This window comes from Ovis aries, chromosome 7 (assembly GCF_016772045.2).
Source record: "Ovis aries strain OAR_USU_Benz2616 breed Rambouillet chromosome 7, ARS-UI_Ramb_v3.0, whole genome shotgun sequence".
NCBI lineage: Eukaryota > Metazoa > Chordata > Mammalia > Artiodactyla > Bovidae > Ovis > Ovis aries.
The window spans coordinates 83674654-83700705 of NC_056060.1; the positions used below are offsets into that span (position 1 = coordinate 83674654).

Below are 26052 nucleotides of genomic sequence, written 5' to 3' on the forward strand. Positions count from 1 at the left end.
CCCTGCAATGAGGGATGTCCCTGCCTAGTTCTGGCTCCTATGCGGACCAGGCCAGAGGAGATGAAGACCCACCTTCCAACAGGCCTGTTAGCAAGGCCTCAGCTTCCATATCCTATAAGGTTTCCTCTTACTTCTCAGATTGGCCTCATGGTGACCAGAGGGCACTGGATACTCTGGCGGTAGGCTGGGAGAGTGATGGGATTTCAGTCTATTTGGAAGTTTGCTGTTGACTAGCCCAGAAATCCTGAATGGAATTTCTCACCAGCCTTGTTTTCTAGGGTCTGCCCAAAGCAACTGACCCTATCTTTATTTCCCCTTGTAGAGTGCTTTCAAGTCAAGAAGCCCTTATTAAAAGCCTACTATATGCTATGCTAGGCACAGTGGAGAGGCAAGTATTAAATACCAAGGTGGACAGTCCTCAGCCGCAAAAAGCTCACAGAAGCATTAGCTGAGGAGATGGAGTGCAGGCACTCCAGGGTCCACGGTGCATGCATGCGTGTGTGTGTGTGTGTGTGTGTAGAATCACCTTCACTTAACACTTGGACCCAAAGGAGCCGTCCTCCCTGAAAGCAAGGAATCAGTAGCTCCACTGCCCACCTTTGGAATTCAGGCATTTCTTATTTCTCTGGATGAGGGGCCTGCCTGCCTAAAGCAGTATCCTGCTGCCTCTCATGGACCGGTTCCCTTTCAACTGGCCCAGTTGGGTGCATTTCTGCAGCTTCCAACACAGGAGTTAGGCAAGGGATCCCCTGTAGACTGGGAACAGAAGCTCACCTTTTGGTTGCCCCTCACACCCTCCTCCTTCCCTCCACATCAACAATGCTCTCCTCTTCATTTGTTTGCTCAGTGAACTCTGAGGTATAGCAGACCCTCTGACTTGGCCACCTGATTGACTGGGAACCCCTAGCTCCTAGCTCAGAGCTGGTAAGGGCTCAACACTTATTAGTTAAGGGAATGGATAGAAGAGCAAATCTTTGGGGCGAACTTCTTGCTTTATTCTAGGAAAGTGTTCAGATGTCCAGTGTCCTCCAGAAGAAGTCACCACCACTCCTCTTTACCTCCAGGGATGCCTACACCTGACCCCTTCATTCATTCATTCATTGGGGGATATTTACCGAGTAGCTCTTCTGAACTAGGCATTGTATCCCATGCTTTGGAGATCCCCACATCTCCCACTTCAAACCCCAGGCCCTTCCTTCTCCCCATTGTCACCACACAGCTTGCCCAGGACTCTTGGCCTTCCTTGCTCTTCCTTTTCCCCAGGGGTCCCATATCTGGGCTTCTTTGACCCTGCCAAACCTGAATGGGAGTTGAGGGAGGGAGGGAGCAGGGCTCCCAGTCTCCAGCATCTGCCCTCATCCCATCCTCCCACCCTACCCCAGGGACAGTCCAAGCTGGCTCTGCCCAGAATCCCCAGCCGTCCACCTCCTGGGACTGCCCTGAATCTTGTTGCCTCATCTCAGTCTCTGGGGGCCCCTGCCCATGGATGTCCTACAGAGCCCATCCGGTGCCCCGGCCCCCAGCGCCCTGGCCCCTCAGCGCTGCCTGCGGAGGGAGCTGCCAGCTTTTTGGAATTCCTAATCGCTCTTGGCCCCGGTGATTGGCTGCTCAGCTCTGACCCCACTTGGGCTGTCGCCTGGTTGGATAAAAGGGGAATCTCCTTGGGGCTCCAGAGCATTAGACATCGCAGGGGGCACCTGGGACCAACTTCGTGAAGCGGGGAGCCAGCCGGGGGGGTGGGGGGAGCACAAGGCTTGCGGCCTCGGCCCCTCCAAAGAGCCGAGAGATGACCGGGAAAGCGGGAGAAGCGCTGAGCAAGCCCAAAGCCGAGACAGTGGCCAAGAGTACCTCGGGGGGCGCCCCGGGCAGGTGCACCGGGTTTGGCATTCAGGAGATCCTGGGCTTGAACAAGGAGCCCCCCAGCTCCCACCCGCGTGCTACCCTCGACGGTCTGGCCCCCGGGCACTTGCTGGCTGCGCGCTCCGTGCTCAGTCCCGCAGGAGTGGGCGGCATGGGGCTACTGGGGCCCGGGGGGCTCCCCGGCTTCTACGCACAGCCCACCTTCCTGGAAGTGCTGTCCGACCCGCAGAGCGTCCACTTACAGCCGCTGGGCAGAGCGTCGGGGCCGCTGGACACCAGCCAGACGGCCAGTTCGGGTAGGTGAGGGTGAGGATGTGTGGCTTGCCCGACTGGGGTGAGAAGCGGGAACCTCACGCCGTCGGCTCTGGCTTGCATCGCCAGGCCTGCTCCTCCGGGTGCAGAAGTTGGTGCCAGGCCGAAGGGTCGCAGCGCGGACCTGGGGCCGACGCGCCCTTGACCAGGGGGCCGGGAAGATGCTCCCCGCGGTGGCCGGCTTTGGGCCCCCGCGTTTCCGGAAGCCGAGCTGTCCTGTCTGCGCGTTGAACCCTGTTCTGCGGCAGCGCCCAGTTGGGGCCCCACTGGAAAAGGGGCTTTGGGTGTCGGAGCCCGTGGGGCAGGCCGGGGGTCCCCCTTTTCTGCTCCACTTGGGCTGCGGCCTCTCAGAGGAACCACGCTCCTACAGCCCGATTCCGTTCCGGGCGTCAGCGCCCGGGGAAGCCGATGTCAGCTTCGGGCCCCAGCCCTGATGTCCAAAGTTGTCTTGTCCTTCTTCCTTCTCTCCGTTCCAACCCCCGACCCACCCACCCCGCACTGGTCAGCTGCGTTTGATTTTTCGCCTCTCGAGCTTCAGGACCACCTGGCCACCGCGGCAGCCCAAGCGGTCGGCATCCGCGATCCCACCTGAGCGTCACCTTATCCGGGATCCCGACCCTCGCGGGCTAGGGGGCCACCGAACCTCCGGGCCGCTTTCCCGGCCGCACCTCTCCGTCGGCTCGGCCCTCTGCCTCTGGTTCGCGCTCTTCGATTCCCCTGATTTTCCGCTCTCGTTTTATTTGTTTATTTTTATTAATATCTGGAGGGGCAACGAAAGTGGCGCGCCGCAGTCTCTCCAGATCCGAGCAGGGCCGCACGGTGCGGGCAGTGGCAAGGGGGCTGTGCCCGGGAAGCCCCTCTCTCTTTCCGGAGTCCGGCTCTCCGCGCCCCGGGCTCCGCTCCGAGGGGATGGGGGGGCCACCTTCTGCGCCCGGCGCCGGGTCTGCAAGCGCAAGGGAGGGCGCCGAGCCCCGAGCACCGCCGGAGGGGGACCCTGCGACCCGGGAGGCTGTCTCGCTCCCCCGCCGTCCGCGTCCCAGGCGTGTCTGGGCCTTTGCTTCTCTTACAACGAAATCTGTCCACCACCTCCGGATTCCGGCGCCGGCCTGGGTAGAAACAGCCTCGGCTTAGGGATGGGGTCGCCCTCGCCGAGGGCTTCCCGGGGAGACCGAGCAGGCCGGGCGGCTCCCCGAGGCCGCCGGGAGTGGGCCCCTCGCTGGGCTTCGGGAGCCCGACGCGCCCGGGGGTTGCCGTGCGCGCCCCCCTCCATTCGGCCGCCTGTACCTCCGCCCGCTTTTCAGATTCTGAAGATGTTTCCTCCAGCGACCGGAAAATGTCCAAATCGGCTTTGAACCAGACCAAGAAACGGAAGAAGCGGCGACACAGGTAAGGCCCCTGCAGCGCTTTCTGTCACCTTCGTGCTCACCCATCCCCTGCTGTCCCCAGTTCGGAGGATCGGGTCCCTCGGACCCGAATCTTGCCGGCTGTAGATCCGAGGTCCGCGGCTGTGCCGGGACGGGGAGGTCGGACTGGGAGACCAGGCGTGGTTTGGGGACATCCTCCCGGGGCCCTGGCGTCCGGCCATGCCGGGTGAGGATTAGGAGAGGCCGCCGAGGAAACCGCACGTTTCGGGCTTTCTCCTGCTTCTCCGGGAGAAAGGAGAGGCCTCAAATAGGGCCAAACCCTACCCAGAGAGGGGCTGGACACCCATATGTCATCCCCGCCTCGGCACATTGGTAGAGTCGCGCACATCACTGGGCGGGCAGGTCGGCTCTCGCCTCCCGCCCCAGCCGGTTCCTCTGCCCCCTGCTCGGTCCCCGGTTCCTCCCCGCTGTCGCTGTCAGCGCCACCAACCCCCTGTCTTTCTTCTCTCATCGCTGGCCAAATCTTGAGCGTGATATCCCCATGGATGGCAAATTTGCTTTCAGCCTCTGCTCCTCTGTGATCCCTAAGCCTCAGTTTCCTTGTCTGTAAAATGGGAGGAAGGAGTGAGTGGACTGGATGCCCCAGCCAGCCCTGGCTGGAGTGGAATGGGCTGCATTGCAGCATACAGACGAAAAAGAGAGGTTATTTGGCTTTGTTTTCCTTTAAATATTTTAGACACAGACATCACTTGCACAAAGTTGAAATTCAGTCCTGCAAAGTAATGCCCCTGCCCGAGACCCGCGTTCTCTTCCTGGCCTGCACCTCCGCTACCAATTCCTTGTATAAATTTATCAGGAGGGTTTCAAGAAATAAAGAAGTGAGAAACAAAAATTGACCAGACTTTCTGCCGGTGCTGCTTGCAGGTGCTACCCTGTGCTCGCCCTGGCCCTGTTTTCCCGCTTCTCTCTCTGTCCCTGTGCGGGTGGGCTCCCCATCCAGGGTTCCCTCCCGCCCTGCGGACATTTCCCCCTGGGGCGCTCTCCTTCTCCCCACCCACCTCATCCTCTTCTCCCCAGTTTGTTCTCATCCTCTTTGCACATTGTCTCTGGGTGCTTGTCTGCGTTTCTCTCTTCCTTCACCCCCGGAAACGACCCCACATTTCTAATCGGTTCTTCCTGACTTCTCAGACCCCTACAGGTTTCCACTTGAATGCGGGTGAACTTTGGCTCGGTTTCTTGGTGACCTCAGTTTGTTCCCTTCAGGCAGCTGTTTGGTTTTGTTTTGCTGTGTTTTATTGTGAACGGAAACGTTGTTTTTAGTCCTGATTCTGGGTCATTTTTTAATATTCATTGGTTCAACAAATATTCATTAAAACACCTCCTATGCACCCAACTCAGGCTGGTCCCAGGCTAGCAGGTTGGGGTGGGGGTGGGGGGTTGCATCGGTAATCCTGTCTGCCATTGGGCTGCCGGAGGGCAGGTGGGAGTCCGGCTGACCGGGTTCTGTGCTGCTGCCCGAATTGGGTTGGGGGAGGGATTCCCTGAGCAAGGAGAGCAAGGACAGTGTTTCTGCACAGCGGCATCTCCTTGTGTGGCACTTGGAGCTGGCTGACACACAGTCCAAAGTCCATCCTAAGGTTCTCAACCTTCTGTCCTCACTTGATACCCTCTCCCCTGGGGAAAACTTTGGGTGCTTCAGGTCCCCTAGGAGACAGGACAGCTGGTCAACTGCACTAGGTTTCAGGCTATTTCTAATGTGTGAGGGGAACAGGTCATTGGAGACAGGAGAATGGCTGGTGCCATTTTTAATTAGTAAAAAAAAATCTGAGCATCTCTCATTTGGGGAGTTCAGGTAAGAAACCTTGGAATCTGGTGATAAGAGATGAAGATCCCTTAACCTCCCAGAAACAGGGGGCTTGGAGGAGTTAGAGAGGGGAGTGGGGATGGAGTCTCTCCGATTTTCTTCTCTTTACCTGTGAGGCTCAGCTCTGATAGACTGGTCACGATGGGAAACTGAAGGGTCTGATAGGTTACTTCAGTCATGTCTGACTCTTTGCGACCCCCGTGGACTGAGTCCACCAGATTCTTCTGTTCATGGGATTTTCCAGGCAAGTCTGGGGAATCTGAGGCATCGTTTCATTTCGTTTCTTAATTCCTTTCTTTCTTTCTTTTTTTTTTAATAAGAGTTCTCCCAAGCAGAGTCTGGCACTCGAACTGCTGAACTGATCTGCCCTCATCTCTCTTCTTTGGCTTTGGCCAGGCCACAATAGATTTGGGTCTCATTTTTCCTAGTTTTGAAGAAGACGTACACGTTTTGATTGTTTATTTTGACTGTCTGTTCAGGGGCCCTTTCAGTAAGTGGCAGGAGAGAAATAGAAAGCAGCAGATCTTCAAAATTCTGAAGAATTAACTTTCTGTATACATAAGCATTCCATTCCCCCCAAGAGAATAGGAGCAACGATTTAGAATCAAACCAGTCATTTTCCATAAAGAGCAGAATCTTTCTCTCTCACACCTCCCCTATATCATCCTCCAGGATGCCAAAGCCGACACCGGCAGCAGGAATACCTGGGGTTTCCATCCGTACTTTTTCCTCAGGATGGGTGACATCAGGGGCTGCAGGGAGAGATTTTAACCTCCCCTCATACTGGCCCCAGGGTTCAAATCCCAGAGGCTCTACTTCAACCATTGTAGAAGCTGAGTCTGTAAAATCTGGACCGTATTACACCCCAGCTTGTTGAGGAAGGTGCAGGATAAAGGTCGCCTAGAACTTGGTGAAATTCAGGTTTGAAGAGAAGAATTTATGTTGGTAAGGGGGTGTGTAGTGCGTTTATTTGAGAAAGGGGGATTACGAACCCCCTAAATATCGGAGGTGGAAAACTGTGTGCTGGAGCATATCCATTTGCTAGCGGAGAGGATGTAGCTTTTACTGGACTCTTAAAGCAGTTTATGTTAATAACTCAAAATAGGTCAATGTAAACTGCTCTGCGGGGGTTGGGGGCTGTGTAGGTAGGCTCTCTTGGGATGACCTGAGTTAACTGCCCCTAAATGGGGCTCCCGCCGGGTGAGTGGCTGAACCTGGGTGTGGTGGGATGGTGGGAAGGTGGCCCTTGCCTTCCGGGCACCAGAAAGGACAGAGCACCCCCCCTTCCCTCCCTCCCTGCCCGTAAGACTCTGAGGGCAGCTCTCCTGAGCCAGCGAGCAGGGTGGGGTGAGGGGCTGGGAGGTGCGGTTAGTTCCCCACAGTAGAAACCCTGGGGCGGCAGCTGCATTTGACCTTCCGGTGAGTCTTTGAACTCTTAAGTACATTTTAAAAGATCAACTCTCCTGTCTGTGAGGGGAGCCCGGGGCGGCAGGTCCTGCCTGGGACTGAAGCACTTATTTACCTGGTGAGCCCTTCGTTCAGTGCCTGGGAGGAGGAATAGGGCCTTTCTGCAGTTTCCTAAAACTTGTGTCTTAACATCCTTCCCCCAAAGCACTTTCAGAAGATTCCCAGTATGAAATGTCCCCGAAGGCTGAAATAATGCCTAACCACTAGAAGGCAGTGTGGGCCCTCAAACTGGAATGAAGAAGAGTCCAGAGGGTGTCTGGGGATGGGGGCAGGAGAGAGGGACTGTATTTGATTGTACTGGCCCAGGCTGGGTTTGGAGGAGGAGATGGCAACCCACTCCAGTGTTCTTGCCTGGAAAATCCCAGGGACGGGGGAGCCTGGTGGGCTGCCGCCTATGGGGTCGCACAGAGTCAGACACGCCTGAAGCGACGTAGCAGCAGCAGCAGGAGCCGTAGGAGAGGGCTATTCTGTCCTCTCTGGGACAAACTCTTTCCATTTTCGGGATTTGCTGGGTTTGACTCTCTGGGTTTGCTCCCCTCAGGACAATCTTTACCTCCTACCAGCTAGAGGAGCTGGAGAAGGCATTCAATGAAGCCCACTACCCTGACGTCTATGCCCGGGAGATGCTGGCCATGAAAACGGAGCTGCCAGAAGACAGGATACAGGTAAAACAGCCCTGAGTCCCTCTCTCACATTTTCTTCACCCTCAGGGACATCGGCTGCCCCAGGGTCCCACACATCCCTCTCTCTCCCTCCTGCTCCAGTGTGTGCTTGTCTGTAACCACCTCCTCATGGAACAGTTCTTTTAAGCAGATATTAGCTGAATACCTACCACGTGAGATGGGGGCTGCTGGAGGGACGGGAGACTTGGCAGACAAGATGTGGCCTGTGGCTGCAGACTGTGGTCTTCCTGAGGAGTATGGCAGGCCATGAGGGGCACCTGTGGTTGCAGACGGAGTTCGGGGTGGGTCTAGGATTCTGAGCAGGGTCTCTTGGTGCGGCAGGTGTCTCCCAGGCGGTAAATGTCTGCTTCAAGGCCTAGGTGCCTGGGGGTGGAGGGGAGCTGCCTCCCCCATGAGGAAGACCTTGCCCCCTCCCTTCCTACCTACTCCCCACCGCCTCCATCCACCTGAGGCTCCTTACTTCTCACAACCCAGCAGCTGGTCCTGCCCAGGGCTCCTGCTCCTGGAGTCTCCTGGACCAGCCCAGGAGGTGCTCATTAAGTCGTTCCCCTCACCTCCTTACTGGAGAGTTTTGTGGAGAGCCAGCCCTGACTGGTTGGGGCTGTCCTCAGCTGTGCTGGGCACCAGGCCTCCTTTCAGCAACAGCAGGATCCTCCCAAGTCCAGGACTCCCCTTGGTGGACAGAAATGGGTTGCTTAATCATTCCTCCAGGAGGAAATGAAGTCTGATGATTCTCCAGACAGGGCCTCCATGAAGAGGAAGGGTGGCTGGGGTGGAAAAACATTTCCAGAAGATTTGAGGTTGCCATAGCTGATTCAAGACCTTGAATCAGAGCTGCGTCTGTCGGGACACCTGAGTGGCCCGGAGTAGTTGACCTGCCAAGGCTGGGAAAGGCAGGGAGGGTCCAGACTTCCTGAAACCCTTCTGCTCCAAATTTCCTCCTCTGTGTCTCCAGGTGTGATGTGTGTTTGGGGGCAGGGGGAGGAGTGGGGAGGGGACAAGTCCAGCGAAGGAACCAAATAAGGTGTGTAGGTTCTTTGTACTCCCTTACTGGAGAACCAGAGAATGGGGAATGAGGCGAGAGCTGCTTTTCCAGAAGAGCCTTCCTCTCCCCTGGAAGTCTGTTGGGAATTTAGACGGTGACACTAACAATAAGCTCAATTATTCATAAGCAGATTATCTGTTTGGTGTATTATCCATGGTGGCCTGGATCCATCATCCCCACCCAACTACGTTACAATGGGGAAAGGCTGGATGTTGATTTTGAATCCTCTGTGTGTGTGTAGGTGTGTGTGTGTGTGTAAGCCAAGACCCAATCCAATTCATATGTGGTGGTAACCCCTACCTGGCCTTTATTAGGGTAAAGCTGGTCCTTACAAGCAGCCAGGGTTGGTGAGGTTGCCAGACTTCCCCTTTGGTTGGTTGCACATTTGCACTATTGACCAGTAGAGTGGAACAGCTCATCTCCTGCAGTGGGTTGCCCTAAAATCTGGCCATGGTGGTGGTAGTGGTGGGTGGGAGAGTCCGAAGGCTGTAAGGAGAGCTTGCCCTCAGCTGTAACTGCATTGCTATAAACGCTCAGCCCGCAGACTCTAGACTTCTTAAAATTGTCTGAGGGGTTGCCTACAGGTTGATGTCTGAAATCACCAGCACCAGCATGGAGGAGCAAGGGTGTGGAGTACCTTAATTTCCTGGACTGCAAGGATTGACTGTGGAATCTGTGGCTATTGGTGAACCAAGGCAAGGGTCTCTGTAACTCTTCCAGCACTGCCTAGTTCTTTAGCTACATGCTGCCCCCAGAGGGTGCGAGTTATCAAATGGCCCAATCACCAAATATTTTGAGGCTTCCCAGGTGGCATTAGTGGTAAAAGAACCTGCCTCCCAAAGCAGGAGACTAAGAGACACGATACAGGTTTGATTCCTGGGTCGGGAAGATCCCCTGGAGAAGGGCATGGCAACCCACTCCAGTATTCTTGCCTGGAGAATCCCATGGGCAGAGGAGCCTGGTGGGCTACAGTCCATAGAGTCGCAAAGAGTCAGACACAATTGAAATGACTTAGCATGCATGCCCAACCAAATGTTTTTACCAAGTGGCCTGGGAAAGGACTTCACATCTATTAGTGACAACTATCTATCAAAGCTCCAACCCGCAGAGCAATTCCTGTGTGACTGGTGTTCTAAGTACAGGACGTGCGCAGGAGAGGCAGGGTGGTGCAGTGGTTAGGGACACCCACTCCAGAGTTATACCATCCTGGCCTCACCAGGTACCAGTTATTTGAATGGCTGTGGACAGGTCACACTTCACCAGCCTGCGCCTCCATTGCTCATCTGTAAAATGGGCATGACAGCAGCAGTTGCAGCTATGATGAAGTCGTGTGTGTTGTGTTTAGCAGAGGGCCCAGCGTGGGGCCTGGGTGTCCACCTGGGGCTGACCATTCCACCATTGGATGCACTCTACTGTTGCTGTTTGGTCATGTCCGAATCTTTTGTGACCCCATGGACTGTAGCGTGCCAGGCTCCTCTGTCCTCTACTATCTCTCGGAGTTCGCTCAAATTCATGTCCATTGAGTCGGTGGTACTATCTAACTATCTAATCCTCTGCCACCTTCTCCTTTTGCCATGAAAAGAAGGAAGGGGGAAGTTATTAGAGGCTCCAAGTCTGAAGTTAGACATCCTCAGGTGGAATGGAAAGGTTAAGGGACTGGATATTCAATCAAGGATCCAGATCTTAGTTCTGGCTCTGACACTGACCAGGTATGGCAGAAGCCAACTCACTTCCCATCTCTCATCTGTAAAAGGAAGAGGGGGAATCCCTCCCAGAGAGCCGTCTCCTCAGTGTCTCCTCTCCCATTCTGGCTCTGGGCTGCCATTGGTGGAACCTACCCAAGGAAGCCCTTGGATGTGTCTGAGACCTACTATCTAATGAGAACCCAGTGTAGATGTGAAAAGTCAGACATGTGCTATGCTTAGCCGCTTTCCAGACCTTTTTTCATCGCTTCTTCACAATTAGATGAGTTAGATGCTATTCTTATCCCCACTTTCTGGATGAGGTAACTGAGGGGCTGAGAGGTGAAGTAAGTGGTGGACTGGGATTCAAACCCAGTACCACTCAAGTACTATCTCAAGAGAGCAAATGAAGGTAAAGGGAGGACTTATCTACAGAAACTGGAATAATTAATGCCAATTGCAGTGATGAGGGGTCAGCCCCCTTAATAGTGGCTGATTTCCTCGACCTTTATGCTTTGAGGGCAAGCACTTCCCCCCTGTACATCTCTCTAAGTTGGGGTGAAGGGATAAGTTGCACTGTTAGGGGAAGAAGAGATTTCTAGTCTTCGTATTAGTTCAGTTCCGTTCAGTCACTCAGTCGTGTCCGACTCTTTGCAATCCCATGGACGGCAGGCATGCCAGTCTTCCCGGTCCATCACCAACTCCTGGAGCTTGCTCAAACTCATGTCCATTGAGTCAGTGATGCCATCCAACCACCTCATCCTCTGTCATCCCCTTCTCCTCCTGCCTTCAATCTTTCCCAGCATCAGGGTGTTCTCCAATGAGTCAGTTCTTCGCATCGGGTGGCCAAAGTATTGGAGTTTCAGCTTAGCATCATTACTTCCAGTGAATATTCAGGACTGATTTCCTTTAGGATGGAATTCATATCAGAGCCAGATGCAAAGTCCTTTCTGTGTCTCTGAGAAGTGCTAGGATGTGGCATTCTGGAAGCCCCCACCAGATGTCAGCCCTGGGGAAGAGGAAATGGTTTCCAGACTGAGTTTATTTCCTCTGTGGGCCATTCATTCTCAATTTTGATATGTTCACTTATGTGTTACTATATGTTTTCTGACAGAAGTTATACTTATTTAGAATGCCTATATTACAGACGTGCAAGTGAACAGAGCCATCTCACCTCCACTCTTAGCAACCTGGTATGTTTGGAAGGATGAGGTTTGGATTCTCTGACTAGCGCTGTTCCATTCTGTCTCTTTTAACGTGGTCCCTGCCCAAGGGTTGGGGAACAAAGTTTTAGAGGATTACATCCCAGAAGTTAATAGATAACCACATGGATGGGAAAAGACTGCAGTGTGTTTCAGCCTGGGAAATGGATTAGAAACACAGGGCAGCTTTCAACTGATTGATTGCTTTTTTTTACTTTATTTATATTAAAAAAAAAAAAAACTTTTGGCTGCACTGGGTTTTTGTTGAGGCATGCAGGCCCTTCAGGGCTTCCCTGGTGGCTCAGCATTAAAGAATCTTCCAGCAATGCAGGGGATGCAGGAGACTCAGGTTCAGTTCCTAGGTGAGGAAGATCCCTGGGAGGAGGGCATGACAACCCACTCCAGTATTCATGCCTGGAGAATCCCATGGACAGAGGAGCCTGGTGGGCTACAGTCCATGGGGTTGCAACGAGTTGGATATGACTGAAGTGACTGAGCATGCAGGCTCTTCTAGGGCTTACCCTGAGGCATGTGGGATTTTAGTTCCCCAATCATCCCTTGCATTGGAAGGCAGATTCTTAACCATTGGGCCACCCGGGAAGTCCCAGGGCAGCTTTTAAAAATTACTCATGCCAGAGACTTCCTTGATGGTCCAGTGGCTAAGACTCTGTTCTCCCAAAGCAGGAGGCCCAGGTGTGATTCCTGGTCAGAGAGCTAGATCCCACATGCTGCCACTAAGAAGCTGGTGCAGCCAAATAAATAAATAAATATTTAAAGTAAAATAAAATTACTTGTGCCAGCCTCCCACACTTAGCAATACTGATTTAACTGGTTTGGTGTGTGGCTATGGCATCTATTTTTTTTTTTTAATTTTTGGGTACACTGGGTCTTCATCGCTGCACAAGGGCTTTCTCTAGTTGTGACAAGCGGTGGCTATTCTTTTTTTTTTCTTTCTCAAATTTCTTGAATGCCTTTATTTTGAGAAACTAAAATTGAAAATATAACTTCAAGATTTCTAGACTATTGTATTATTTTTTCCTTTTAAAAAATGTATTTATTTTTAATTGGCGGGTAAGTGCTTTACAGTATTGTGTTGGTTTCTGCCATACATCAAGATGAATCAGCCATAGGTATACATATATCCCCTCCCTCTTGAACTTCTCTCCCACCTCCCACCCCATCCCCCTGCCCCAGGGGTTAGTCTTTAGCTGCCATGAGCAGGTTTCCCATTGCAGGGGGCTTCTCTTGTTCTGGAATCCAGGCTCTAGGGCGCAAGGGTTTCAGTTCTTGCAGCACATGGGTCAGTAGCTGTGGTGCACAGGCTTAGTTGCTCCGCAGCATGTGAGATCTTCCGGGGCCAGGGATTGAACCCTTGTCTCCTGCATTGGCAGGTGGATTCTTAACCACTGGACCACCAGGGAAGCCCTGTTTGTTTTTAAAGCTCTCCAGGTGACTGTATGTAACCAGTGTAAAAATGCTGGGTCAGAGGCTCAGGAAAAGTGTCTCTGCTTTAAGTGAGTTAATATGAGTGGAAGAAAGAGGAGTATTGAGTGACACAGTGGAATGACCTGTCCAGGAATTCAGGGAAGGATGCTCCCTGGGCCTGCCAGGAAACATAGGCCAAGCTGCCCTCTAGTGGACATCAGAGGCTACAGCAACGCCAAGCTTCTCTGAGCCTGAAGCTGGGACTGGAAAGGGTGTGCTGAAATATGTTGTCAGAAGTGCTGAGTGCGCGTGGAGTGCAAGGTCGTTAAATCACGCCAGCAACTAGCTCAGATTAATCAGCTTCCAGTCAGAGGAGAGGAGGGAAGGTAGGTGAATGTGTTGAAAACTGCCACGGGGCCAAAGAAGCAGGGCCTGATAGCCTGGGGCAAGGCAGGAGGGCGGGGCCTGGGGGTAGCCAGGGGGCCAGAATGTGCAGAATATCTATTATGCATGGTGTCTCCTTTAGGGGGTGACCATGGAGAAACCTCAGAGGGAAGGAAGCCTGGGCATGTTATCATGTGGGGCTAGAAGGCTGGGAGCTTGCAAGGACAAGAGATGCCCTGGTTACCCGCAAAGGGGACAGAGGGCTGATAGCCTGGCCGGCTTGAAGGGTGCCCTGGACCAGAAGAGCATCCCTCTGGCAAGAAGCCCTTTTATGGATCCGGTCCATCCATGAAGGCACGAGCTCTTGGGCCCCTCTCTGCTGGGTGTGGAGGCACCAGCTGTTGACAGCCAGAGGCCTCCTAGCTGGGCTCTCTGAGTGCTACCGGGGCACCACCTGTGAGAGGAAGCACACCAGGAAACCCAGGCTCTTCCTTGAGCTGGAAGACCTTCCCCACTCTCCCTTGCCTGGGACTCCCACGTTGGTGACCCTTGATGTCCCTTGTGAGCCCCTTCTCAGGCACTCGGAGGCCTGGAAGAGGAAGGCAGGGCTCTGATCCTTGCCAGGGTCTGCACACCGGTCCTCCTGAAGAGTTCCGACCTGACTGCCTTGGGCATGGAGTAGTGGCTTCTAGAAAGTGTGCAGTCTGGAAAGTAAGAGAGGAATTGAAGGAGGACTGTGGGTTTGCCAGAGCTAAGGGACCAAGCAGGAAACAGGGCCTAAATGAAGGAATCTCAAAGGTGGGAGATGAGAGGACCCGGCTTTATTGTGAAGACTGTCACTGAGCATTTGGTCATTTGTCCGTAGAATTCATCCAGCACCAGGCCAATGATTTCCAGTTCTTACAACATGCTGGGTGTTTCCCATGCACTATTCTATTGAATTTTTACAACAAACTTGCAAGGAAGTGGTATCATAGGGCAGACAAAGAATCAGAAGCTCAAAAAGGTTAAGAACATGCCCAAGTTCACAAAGGCAGTTGGAGGCAGAATAGAATTCTCCAGTCCAGGCCTTCAAGCTCCCTCTCATAGCCGTCTGCATAGGTGGTCTCTTACATTTGAGCCTCAGGGGTCTGGGATACATTACAAATGCGGAGGGTGTTGCAGGGGGCATCTGTTTGGCCCCTAGAGGGGAAGTCTAGTCTAGTGTTAGTCACTCAGTCGTGTCTGACTCTTTATGACCCCATGGACTGTACCCACTAGTCTCCTCTGTCCATGGAATTCTCCAGGCAAGAATAGCAGAGTGGGTTGCCGTTTCCTTCTCCAGGGGACCTTCCCAACACAGGGATCGAACCTGTGTCTCCTGCATTGCAGGCAGATTCTTCACTGTCTGAGCCACCAGGGAAGCCCCTAGAGGGGAAACTAGAGACTATCTGTATTAAAATCTTACAGCCTGGACGTTAATTCTGTCCCCCCCACCACACCTCCTGGGGTGGTGGTTGTTATTAGTTAGTCCAGCCTTGCTGCAGGGCCTGTCTTGGAAGAGGCCAGAGGAGCAAGTAATGCCACTAATGAACCTGCTCCCTGCACAGACTCGCACTGACTTTCTGTGCCTCCACTGAAATAATAATGAAAGTGAAAGTCGCTCAGTCCTGTCTGACTCTTTTCAACCTCATGGACTATACAGTCCACGGAATTCTCCAGGCCAGAATACTGGAGTGGGTAGCCTTTCCCTTCTCCAGGGGATCTTCCCGACCCAGGAATCGAACTGGGGTCTCCTGCATTGCAGGTGGATTCTTTACCAACTGAGCTATCAGGGAAACCAGAAGTAATAATAAGTAGCATCTGTTGATGCTAGGATGAGATGAGATGAGGATGAGATGGTTGGATGGCATCACCAACTCGATAGACATGAGTCTGAGCAAGCTCCAGGAGTTGGTGATGGACAGGAAGGCCCGGCGTGCTGCAGTCCATGGGGTTGCAAAGAGTTGGACACAACTGAACAACTGAACTAAGCATCTATTGAGCACCTTCTGTGGGACAAACACTGATTTTAGGCACCCCTCACTTATTTCATTAATCCCCGAAACAACCCAGAAAAGTAGATATTCTTATTTTATGCTTGAAGAGACTGAAACTGAGAGAAGGCAAGTAACTTGTCCAAGATGACTTAGCAATTTTGGGCACAGTTGGTAATTCCAGCTCAGGACTAACTTTCAATGCGTCCGGCAAATGTTTAAGTTCTGCATACATACTGGTTGCTTCCTGGAAAGGAAGAGAAAGGCAAATATGAAGAGTGGTTAGGGTTAATTCTAATTCCTTGTCCACTTCCCTCCAAGGCACCAATGCCACAGCTTCTCTGCCAACTGTCCTAAAGAGAAATTGTTTTGGCTGTCCAGGTTTCTTCCATAAATTGGAGCAGCATCTGGTATTCAAAGAGAGCCAGGCGTTTCAGGAACCCATAACCAAGGGTCCGAATGACTCCTGGATTGAAAGACCAGCTGGCGCCAACCCCTCTGGGACTGTCTGTGGACAAAATCTGATCCGCAGACTAGTTATTCATTTGTTCAGATCAGGAGACTGGGGAAAATGGTTCTGTTTACAGATCTCAGAAATGATCTAAACCCCAAGTCAGCACCCCCTTCTTTGGTGTTCCAGTAAAGATGCTGTTTTCATCTGAGAGCCCTGCCCCCTCTCTCAAGCTCATGGGATCCTGGGGAAGCCAGGGCAATGCATCTTTCCAGGCAGGGGCGGGTAGGGGGTGAGGGGGTGGTTAATGAGCATCTCTGCCTTTGCTTCCTCCATAATCCCTTCTTCAGGATACCTGATTCTAAACCGTGCTGAAACACACTTCTTCCATCAGTTTGTCATCAAAACTCATTCTTGGCAAAAACCAGATGGGACTTCATGCTCTTTATTCGTCCCTCATGCATATGTGTATGTTTTGCTGCAGAAATCAGAACTGATGGATTTTACTACGGGGAGGTGCTGCTGCTACTGAATGTTACAGAACATGTAGTATATGCACCTCATATTTTTTCTAAAATCCAAAACATTCTGGAGTCTGGCCCCCACCCCCCACCCCCGTGGGTTCCAGTGGCCTTGTTCTGTAATGCACTGTATTCAAGCAGGAAGGTCATCTCCTGCCCAGGAGGCAGAGGGTTACTTAAGATTCATCAAGATAGTCTTCTCAGCCTTCTGTGGTCAGACTCGGAATTCCACATTGGAATTCCATCACTAAGGGGTTCATGCTTTGCCGTCTTCTCTGTCAGGTGGATAAAACCAGAGGCCACATACACCTTTCTGTGGCTTATCCCTTTTAGATGCTTCCCCTGTGTGAAAATGTAGCTTAAGATACGTGGGTACCTGTAGAAGACCACCAAGCGCTAAGGGGGAAGAGGGGACAGGACAGAGGACAGAGGTCTCAGACAAACCGCAGGCCTTGGGTATTGCTGAGGGCCTGCTGGACAGGCAGGGCTGCTGGGGAGAGATATATGCACAACGCAGAGCCAGGCCAGGCGGAGGGCCGAGTTCCTCCGAACTCCATTGCGCACCGCTATGAGCTCCTTAGCGTCCAGAGCGCAGCCGTCTAGTAGACTTCCGGTGACATAGACCCATTCCTTGACCGGGTTCACTCAGTGCGGTGTGAGTCCAGACCCGGGTGGCGGGGAAGGCCTTGCGTTGGTTCCACAGCTTTCCAGGAGGTGTCAAACCCAGTGGTGGCAAGCGTGCGGCTCACTGGGGGCGACGCCACCCGGGGGACTCAGGAGTGGTCGTTTTCTAACAGGCGCGGGCGCCGGTCAGTGTGGGGTTGGAGGGGCCGGTGGGGGGGGCAGTCTGAGGCCGCATCGCTCCCATTTTTAGAAGTTCCTAGTTATTTACAAATGCGTAAATGCCCAAACAGGGTTCACACAATCAGGGTCAATGTAAAGGTGGGTACTGATCATGCGGTCTTTCCGCAAAGCGCCGGTGACCGCGGAGCCCTATGAGGACCGGCCGCGCGAGTGCGCGGCTGTGCGGCCGGGGCGCCCCCCTTGCTGGATGAAGCTGGACACGCTCCGCCGCACACCCCGGCCCTCCGGGAGCTGCCGCGGCGCTCACTCCGCCACCTGGCGGCGGCGGCGGCGGGAACCGCAGGGGAGCACGGATTTCGCGCCTCCCCCTACCCCTTACCCCCGCGCCCAGGCCTCCCCGCGGCCGAGGCAGCAAAGGGTTAAGCTGTCAGCGGCGCGATGTTAAACAGGTGTCAAAGGCGCCCCATATATCTGCAGATTGAAATCAAATTCTTCGCCGTATAAAAAGATAAATTACCCAGGCGCTGCCGCGCGTCCCACTCATCACGCCAGCGCCAGACGGCAAGCAATTTTTTTTTTTAATGTGCTAACGACCTAATCAAGCAATCAAGTCGGAGAAGATTGCAGAGTGACCGGGGCAGCCATCTGCCGGCGAGCCCCGCATTCATTTCCCGCGCCCCCGCGCGTGGAGAGGGAGCCGGGAAGGGAGCTGCCGGGAGGAAGGGGAGGGGGGAAAATCCTAAACAAATTAACACCCAATTTTCCCCGTCTAATTAGTTAAATGAGGAGTGTTTGGGGTCCCCCGGGGAGGGGGAGCGGCTCGCGGCGCGGTTCGCGCTGCCTCCCCTGCATTAATTAGTGCGGGTCAATGCCGCGGATCCCGGGAGGGCAGACGCTTTAATTTCCCGTGATATTTCAGTGCCTGAGGCCCATCGATTCAAACAGAAATTAACTTATTTTTCAATCAGCCCAGGGCTGCCCCTGGGGGTGACTCTTCTTTTGCCGCCTCCTGAATAGAGCTGGAGCAATTTTTCATCAAAAGCTGAAACCTCCGCCGCCCGGGGGGCGGGGGGCGGGGGCGGGGGCCCAGAGGGAGGGGCGGGGACCTGGTCCAGGCGAGGGAATGGAAATCGCCCAGGAAACTAATAGATTTTTCCGAACCCGCCTCTGCCCTCCCCTCCCCCCACCCCACCCTCTACTTCTGGGGTGCTTGGGCGTCTCACCACCACCACCATCCCCCAGGAGTCAGAGCCTGTGGAGCGGCTGTGAAGAGAACACGAGGGGGCCACCGGGACCCCAGGTCCTTCCTGCGTGCACCCGTCTCCCATGGGCTCTTCACCAGCTTGAGGGACAGTGCAGCTGGCCCTGGCCCTGACGCCTGTCAGCTGCCGGAAACCTCAGGAAAGCTGCTTGGGGGGACCAAGACATTTCTCCCTCCTCCAAGCAGGGCCGGGACCTGGGGATCGCCTCCAAAAACCCGGATGGGGTGTCGCTGATAGATCCAGCGAACCCCATGCTCATTCCCACCCTGCAGCAGGCAACTTCGGGGCCAGAGAAGCGACCGATAGCGGTTGTCTCTCACCGCGGTCTTCTAGGTCCCCACCTTTACCTGCTCTACTCTTCACACCAAAGAATTTTATCTTCCCTCCCTGACTGAGGTATGGCTGCCCAGCTCCTCCAAGGATCACTCAGGGTTAAAGTCCAAACCTGTGGAAAGTGGGTGAGAGGAGGCCCCACAGGGATTGACCAGGACAGGGCAGAGAAGGGAGGCTGACTCAGGCCCCCTGGGAGGATCCCCTGCCTGGGGCTCTGGGTAGGTTGAGGCTTCCTGACACCTGGATGAAATGCCTTCTGCTGCCTGAGTCCACAATCACCTTGCCTGCCTGGGACTGCCCTGGCCTCTGGAGTTCTGGTGTGGAGGAAGAGCCTGAACCAAAGGCACTGCTAATTCATCCCCTGAAAAGGACTCTGTCCCTCTGCAAGTCAGACAGGGATGCTGGAGGTGTGAACCCTTGCATGAGAGCTATGAGGCTCAGGTTTCTCAGCGGCAAACTGAGGACCACATGGGAACTGCCCAGCTCCAAGACCCAGTCCAGGAGGCATCCTATTGCATCACCCTAAACTGCTTTGATTGAAAAAAAAAAAATCATTTTGCCCATCATATTCTCGCAGAACTTGTATCTCACTCTGAACACCCTGAACCAAGAGGAACCTGAGGGGTACCGAGGGGTGGGTGAGCTTAAGTAAGGATGCCCTTACTTGGAGAAACCAAAGTCACCAGGTAATGGGGCCACTGGCAATCAAAGAGGTGTGGCCCTTAACTCCAGGCAGACACGGGTGTGGGTGTGTGTGTGGGGTGCTGGCCTCTGCCTCATAGAGGACGCCCCTGACCTGTTCCTCTGCACTAGCAGGTCTGGTTCCAGAACCGAAGAGCCAAGTGGAGGAAGCGGGAAAAGTGCTGGGGCCGAAGCAGCGTCATGGCTGAGTATGGACTCTACGGGGCCATGGTGCGCCACTCCATTCCCCTGCCGGAGTCCATCCTCAAGTCCGCCAAGGATGGCATCATGGACTCCTGCGCCCCGTGGCTGCTGGGTAAGAGCCCACACCCTCCCTGGGGTCCTGCCCCTGGGGCGAGGGGAGCGGGCTCCCGAGGACGGGACAGAGCCCTGGGGCAGGAATGCCTAGTGGGCACAGCAGCCTGGGGGGAGAGAGGCCCCAGGAAGCTGGCCTCCCAGTCTCCCTTGGCGGGGGGGCCTTCGAGGGCAGGCTGCACCCAGGGCTGGGTGTCTGCCCCTCGGTGCCTAGGACTCTCATTCTGTGGGTTCTGTCTCTCTGTGAGGAGGGGGTGGCTATTGCCCCAGGGGATGTATCCTATTCCCTTGCCAGAGCTGGGGCTGTGGTCAATGAAATAGCCCCTCTTGGGGGCCCCGAGGTCCCTTTGGCCATCATTCTGGCTTTGCCCAAAGGACTTCTTCCCCCTAAATCTCCCCACCTGCCAGTTTGTCTGGGGTTCGGAGATCTGGTATCCCAGAGGGAGGGCGGGGGAAGCAAGTGCTGTGCTGGTGAAGGGACAGACAGGATCCCCGGGGTGGGGGCCAGGAGCCCAGGGACATGGCCTGGAGGAGCCCTCTGCCGGGCCTGGTGGTCCGCCGCAGCCTCTGCCCCCACCCCCCCGGGACGCACGTGACATTGGTGTGTGTAGTAAGGCTTTCTGCTCGTCCTTAATTCTGGCCTCTCTCTATCTTTGCCGTTTTTTCAGTTCAAGATGGCTTTCCCAGGCGCTTTTCTAAACCCGAATACCAACAATTCTTTTTAGGGATGCACAAAAAGTCGCTGGAGGCGGCAGCCGAGTCAGGGAGGAAGCCCGAGGCGGAGCGCCAGGCGCTGCCCAAGCTCGACAAGACGGAGCCTGAGGAGCGGGGTTCCGAGCCCCCCGCTGCCATGTCCCAGGAGGAACTGAGGGAAAACAGCATCGCCGCGCTCCGAGCTAGAGCGCAGGAGCACAGCACCAAGATGCTGGGGACTGTGTCCGGCCCTGACGGCCTGGCCCGCAGCGCCGAGGAGCCGGAGCGAGAGGAGGCCGCGGACGAAGACAGGCCGGCGGAGAGGCTGAGTCCAGCGCGGCTCGAGGACGTGGCTTAGGCCAAGGGTGCGCGCAGACGCCGGAGCCCCAGACTCTGCTCTTCTCGGGGGCCTGTGGTGTTGGGAGGTGTTCTCCCAGGCGAGGCCTGGGCTCCGCAGGCCCTCCATGCACCACCCTCCGGGTGACTCCAGGCACAGCTCCGTTGTGGCTGAGGCTTTGGGCCACGCTGAGACATCCCTACCTGGTTCTGACCTGTCCAGCACCTTCCTCATCCTCACATCCCTGACTCAGAAGCCTTCTTGCTGCCCCAGACCACCCCCTCAGGCTGCTTCCACTCAGTTCTTGGGCTCCTCTCACTGTCTGAATCCACCTCTGGTCTCTTGCTCCAAAGCGCCCTCCTTCCCAGCTCTGTACCCACCGGGGGATTCTGTTCTGCTCGACCCAAAGCCCTCAGCTGCAAATACTGCCACTGCGGCCCCAGGGATGGAGAACCTGCTCTCCACGCTGGTGTCCGGAGCACCCCAGGCCCCCAGCAGAACTCTGCTCCCCCCTTCCGAAGTGTGGGTATCCTGTCCTGCCAGCCTCCGGGCACAACCTCTGCCCGCCCCCACCACTGGGGCCCAGATTCCAGACTATACTTGGAAAGCCTAGGCCTTGGGCCCCTCAGCCAGCCCTTCAGAGTCAGCGTCGGACACCCGCCCTCCCTGCAAAGATGCCAGGGTCACAGGGGAGCTGTGTACAGTACCTGCAGTGAGGCCAGGGTGGGCCCTGCAGCCACGGGGCACCTCTCACAGGTGCTCTAGCTATTGCACCTTTGGGAAGCCAAATCCTCCAGCCAGGACCCTTGGGTATGTGGTTCTGGAACATCCTAATCTCTGATACCCTGCCTGTGACCCTGACTTGCTGTGCAAGGCATCCTTCCCCTAGAGCTTCTTGCAAATTACTGGCTTGCTTGTGCCCTGGCTTGGAGCCACCCAATCCAGCTGTAAAATGAACACACAGGAAACCACAGATCTTGACTCAACTTGATCCAGGTCATTCCTGGAGTGGGCCTGGGGCTATAAATAGGCATCATGAGTTGATCACAAGAAGGGCTGAGAAAAGCTGAAAGGAGAGTAGAGGAGGAGCCAGTGTTAGACCCAAACTATAGGCACACACACCTTCAGGCCAGATGTGAGCCGCGGAGCGTGTTCTCTAGAGTCAAGCAGTGATGGTGTTGGAAGAGGGGACGGGGGTTTCTTCCTGTCTGCTGATGGGAGGACTCATCCATACTGATGGGGTCTTTGCAGCGGTCCCTTCCACCCCCAGGCCAGACACATCCCTCTCCCATGGATTTTTCTCTATCATCCCACCCACCTTTGCAGGGAATCCCTTGCAAGAGAAAGGCCTGAGACAGTGAGTTGGGATTTTAATTTCATATCAGAAGTTGATTTCTTATTCATTCCGTTCATGGACCTTTCCCCCAGTTCTTCTTGTCTTTGTCTCCCTTTGGTTTGAAGAGTTAGATGGTAGCCCCTGGTGTGTAAATAATGTACATAGAGTCAACAGAAAGAAACTTGATATTGAAGTGTTTGAAATATGGAACTGTAATAACTTCTAGGTATTCCAAACCTGTGATTTCTGTGCCATTTTCTGTAAAGATACAAATAAGAATAAAATTGATGTAAAAACAGCAGGGGAGGGATTCAGGAGTCCTCTGTGGATGAGCATAGTGTCTGTGTGTATGAGTGGTATAAAAAGTATTGGGTTGGCCAGAATGTTCGTTCAAACCCTGACCAAACATTTTAGCCTACCCAATAAATTGACGAAGTCAAGTTTAGGTCAAAATGACTAGATTCCTATTTTTAAATTACTACTACTGTAGAGGCACGGTGGCCTGCCTTTCTCCACTAAGCCAACATCACCATTTGTCACTGCAATATGGGACCCTCCTCCATTGCAGGCATAACTGGAATATCCCAGCCAGTGAGCCCCTAAATTATTACCTATGACTCTTCCCTGTTCCCCACACAACAGATTACATTGACCTTTCTCTCTGGTCCTTACTTACAAACAGCCCTAGTTCCTTCACATCTCAGGTGAGGCCCACAGCCCACCTTGGCCCGCAAGAGCACTGAGACCTTTCCTTTTGTGTACACACGTGCGCTTGAATATCTCACCTACAACTCAAACACTAAAACAACAATGAATGGAAAAGGCAGAGGCATCTGCAACTGAAAGTCAGATAAATATAGGCTAAATCCCTGGAGAGGAGAAGCGGCGTAAACAAGGGAAACAGCAAGGGGGAGAGTGCCTGAGATGGCTTGCAGACACCTGTGCCCCGCTATTCATCCGGATGATGTGTTGAGTGGAATTACAGGATGAGAGACTAGAGGGAGCAGACTTGGCTTACAGTTGAGCTTTTTGCTCAAGAAATCGTATAAGATTGTTTCAGATTGGCTCAGATGTGCAACTCCCTCCTCGGAAGAGGTTTTCCTGGCAGCCCGTCATCAAACCAGAATGACGGGGTGAGCGGTCCCTGCACCCGACTGGGCCCAGGTACAACCCCCGACCCTGAATCTGGAGCCTGGGGGGCACACGTGGGAGATCTCTGACTTTCATGTGCTGAAGGGAATGGCCAAGAGCCTGGCTTCAAATGCTGCCCACCCAGGGCTCCCCTAGGCACTCCCTTTCGAGATTCACTGCCACCCTGACTCTAGGTAAGCCTGCCCTCGTGACGCCCACCCCCCACATTCCTGCAGATGCACTTCTCATCTTTGCAGACCCTCCAGGCAGAGTCTACTACCTGTTCTCTCACATAACACTTGAAAAAGTCAGTCCTCCACTATGGCATTCTATGCACTGTGCTGTCATTTTTTTTTTAAAGCTTCAAAAAATTTTTTTATTGTGAAAAGGTTAAGCCATGACAAGCCCCAAAGCACCAGAATTAAGAAGATAATTTTTTTACACATAATTTTTTATACACATGCTTTTCATACAATAGTGAAAAAGTGAAAGTCGCTCAGTCGTGTCTGACTCTTTGTGACCCCATGGACTATACAGTCCATGGAATTCTCTAGGCCAGAATACTGGAGTGGGTATAGCCTTTCCCTTCTCCAGGGGAGGCTCCCAACCCAAGGATTGAACCCAGGTCTTCCGAATTGCAGGTGGATTCTTTAGCAACTGCGCTATGAGGGAAGCCCTTTTACCCAATAATAGGTTGATTTTCACAGGAATTAAAGTAATCTGAAAATCGGTGTTACTGACTGCAAAATAAGTATCCGGCTCTTAGACTCTCTCAAGGTGATCAGCCTTTTATGTGGCCAAAAGATGAGGCTTCTGATGTCTGTTCTGAGCCTGGATGGCAGGTCTCTGGCAGAGATTTCTCACTCATGCACTAATTTCTTATTTACAAGTGTATCTTCCCCTACAACAAAGGTATCTTACTCATTGTTTTTAAATATTTGTTTATTTGGCTGTGCTGGGTCTCAGTTGTGGCACGTGGGGTATAATTCTATGACCAGGGATCCAACCGGGGCCCCCTGTGTTGGGAATGTGGAGTCTTAGCCATTGGGCACCACTTATTCATCTTGTATCTCCAAACCCATCAAAGTATTACCTAACCCACTGTTGAATGAAAGAATGAATGTTCTTCCTCTAACTCACCCATTTATTTAATCATATTAAGACATTTACTGAGCATCAACTGTGTACCAAGCAGTGGGGCAAGGCACTGGGGATAAGGTGGTGGTTCCAGCAGTCCTATTTGAAGGGACGTGAGATTCAAAAATTGAGTGAGCCTAAGGTGGCTCAGCGGAGAAGGCGATGGCACCCCACTCCAGTACTCTTGCCTGGAAAATCCCATGGATGGAGGAGCCTGGTAGGCTGCAGTCCATGGGGTCTCGAAGAGTTGGTCATGACTGAGCGACTTCACTTTCTCTTTTCACTTTCATGCACTGGAGAAGGAAATGGCAACCCACTCCAGTGTTCTTGCCTGGAGAATCCCAGGGACAGGGGAGCCTGGTGGGCTGCCGTCTGTGGGGTCGCACAGGGTCGGACACGACTGAAGCGACAGCAGTAGCAGCAAGATGGCTCAGATGGTAAAGAATCCACCTGCAATGTAGGCGACGAGGGTTCGATCCCTGGGTTGGGAAGATCCCCTGGAGAAAGGAAAGACTACTCCAATATTCTTGCCTAGAGAAGGACAGAGGACTATGGTGGGCTACTGTCCATGGGGTCACAAAGAGTCAGACACGACTGAGTGACTAACTAAGAAACAAAAGTGCAAGTATCCTAAGGCATCAGAAGCTGGAGATAAGGAACCGTGAAAGATCACATCCACAGGGCTGGGATCAGTCAAGGTGTTCTCGTTCATGACGGGTTCTCCTGTGCTCTAAACTGAAATAAAAACATTGGCTCCTTTGGACTCATATTGTTTCAAGTTAGAAGCGAGGACAATGGCAGAGGTGTCAGATGAGCAGGAGAGAAGGGTGGTTGCACCACGGCAGCCTCCAGGAACTGGCGGGGGCAAGGGGAGGGGGCTTGGCAGCTGCTCCACCCTGAGTTAGATCTCGGGGACAAGTGGGACCCTCAAAGGCTTGGGAGCTGCCAGAAATCCTCCTGGATGACCACCCTAGGGAATTTACACTGGGAAGAGGCACACAGCTTTCTGCAGAAGGACATGCAAATAGGGCTCTGGGTAATCAAGGTGGGGAGAGGCCATGATGCCACAAAGGGAAAACAGAGGACAGGAAAGGACGGGCCTGAACAGCCGGGACCCTAGGGTGCAGGACCTAGAGTGCAGCACTGCGAGGTGTGACAGCACCCCAGGGGGGCCTTCTCCCAGAGAAGCCTGTGGAGCCTGGAAGGGAGATCTTACTCCAGGCTCCGCAGGCCCGAAAGGCTGCAGATAGACGGCTGCCTGCACAGAGCCAGGGTGATGAAAGGGCAGGAGGGGCTGATTTATGAGCACAGCCTGGAGCCGGGGAACAGGGCTGGCAGGGATAGATGAGGGGTCTGGCTGGCAAGGGGGGCCATCGGGGGGGTGCTTCCGAGGCCCAGTCCTGCATCCTGCAAGAAAGGGGCCATGATGGGGGATCTCCGGGACCCAGTCCATCCAGCTTCCTGCACCCCCAGCTCCCTGGGAGTCTTGGGGTCTTCCCCCTGCCCCCGCTGAAGCTGCAAGGCCTTCTCCCCTCAGGTGTGGCTGGTTCATCAATTGGAGCGAAGATGCCACACTAATGTGAGATGCTCAGCATCCTAGGAAAACAGGGAGAGGCTTCACGAGAACTCTGTATGTCGTCACTGTTTCTCTGTCCATCTAAAAATACTGTGTAAATCATTAACTTTAAAAAAAAAAAAAACAAAACTAGTTTGTTTTCTAGAGGGAAAAACAAGGCTCCTGAGGGTCA

At 53.7% G+C, this 26052-nt stretch overlaps 1 protein-coding gene across 1 annotated transcript; it reads left to right on the forward strand.

Moving 5' to 3' along the window:
• The first annotated feature begins 1786 nt into the window (after positions 1-1786).
• On the forward strand, positions 1787-22330 carry VSX2 (visual system homeobox 2). Its single transcript, XM_015097179.3, has 5 exons — positions 1787-2156; positions 3474-3558; positions 7409-7532; positions 19491-19671; positions 20396-22330. The coding sequence occupies exons 1-5, from the start codon at positions 1787-1789 to the stop codon at positions 20719-20721; spliced, it is 1086 nt and encodes a 361-aa protein (XP_014952665.2). The 3' UTR covers positions 20722-22330.
• Positions 22331-26052: the final 3722 nt, after the last annotated feature.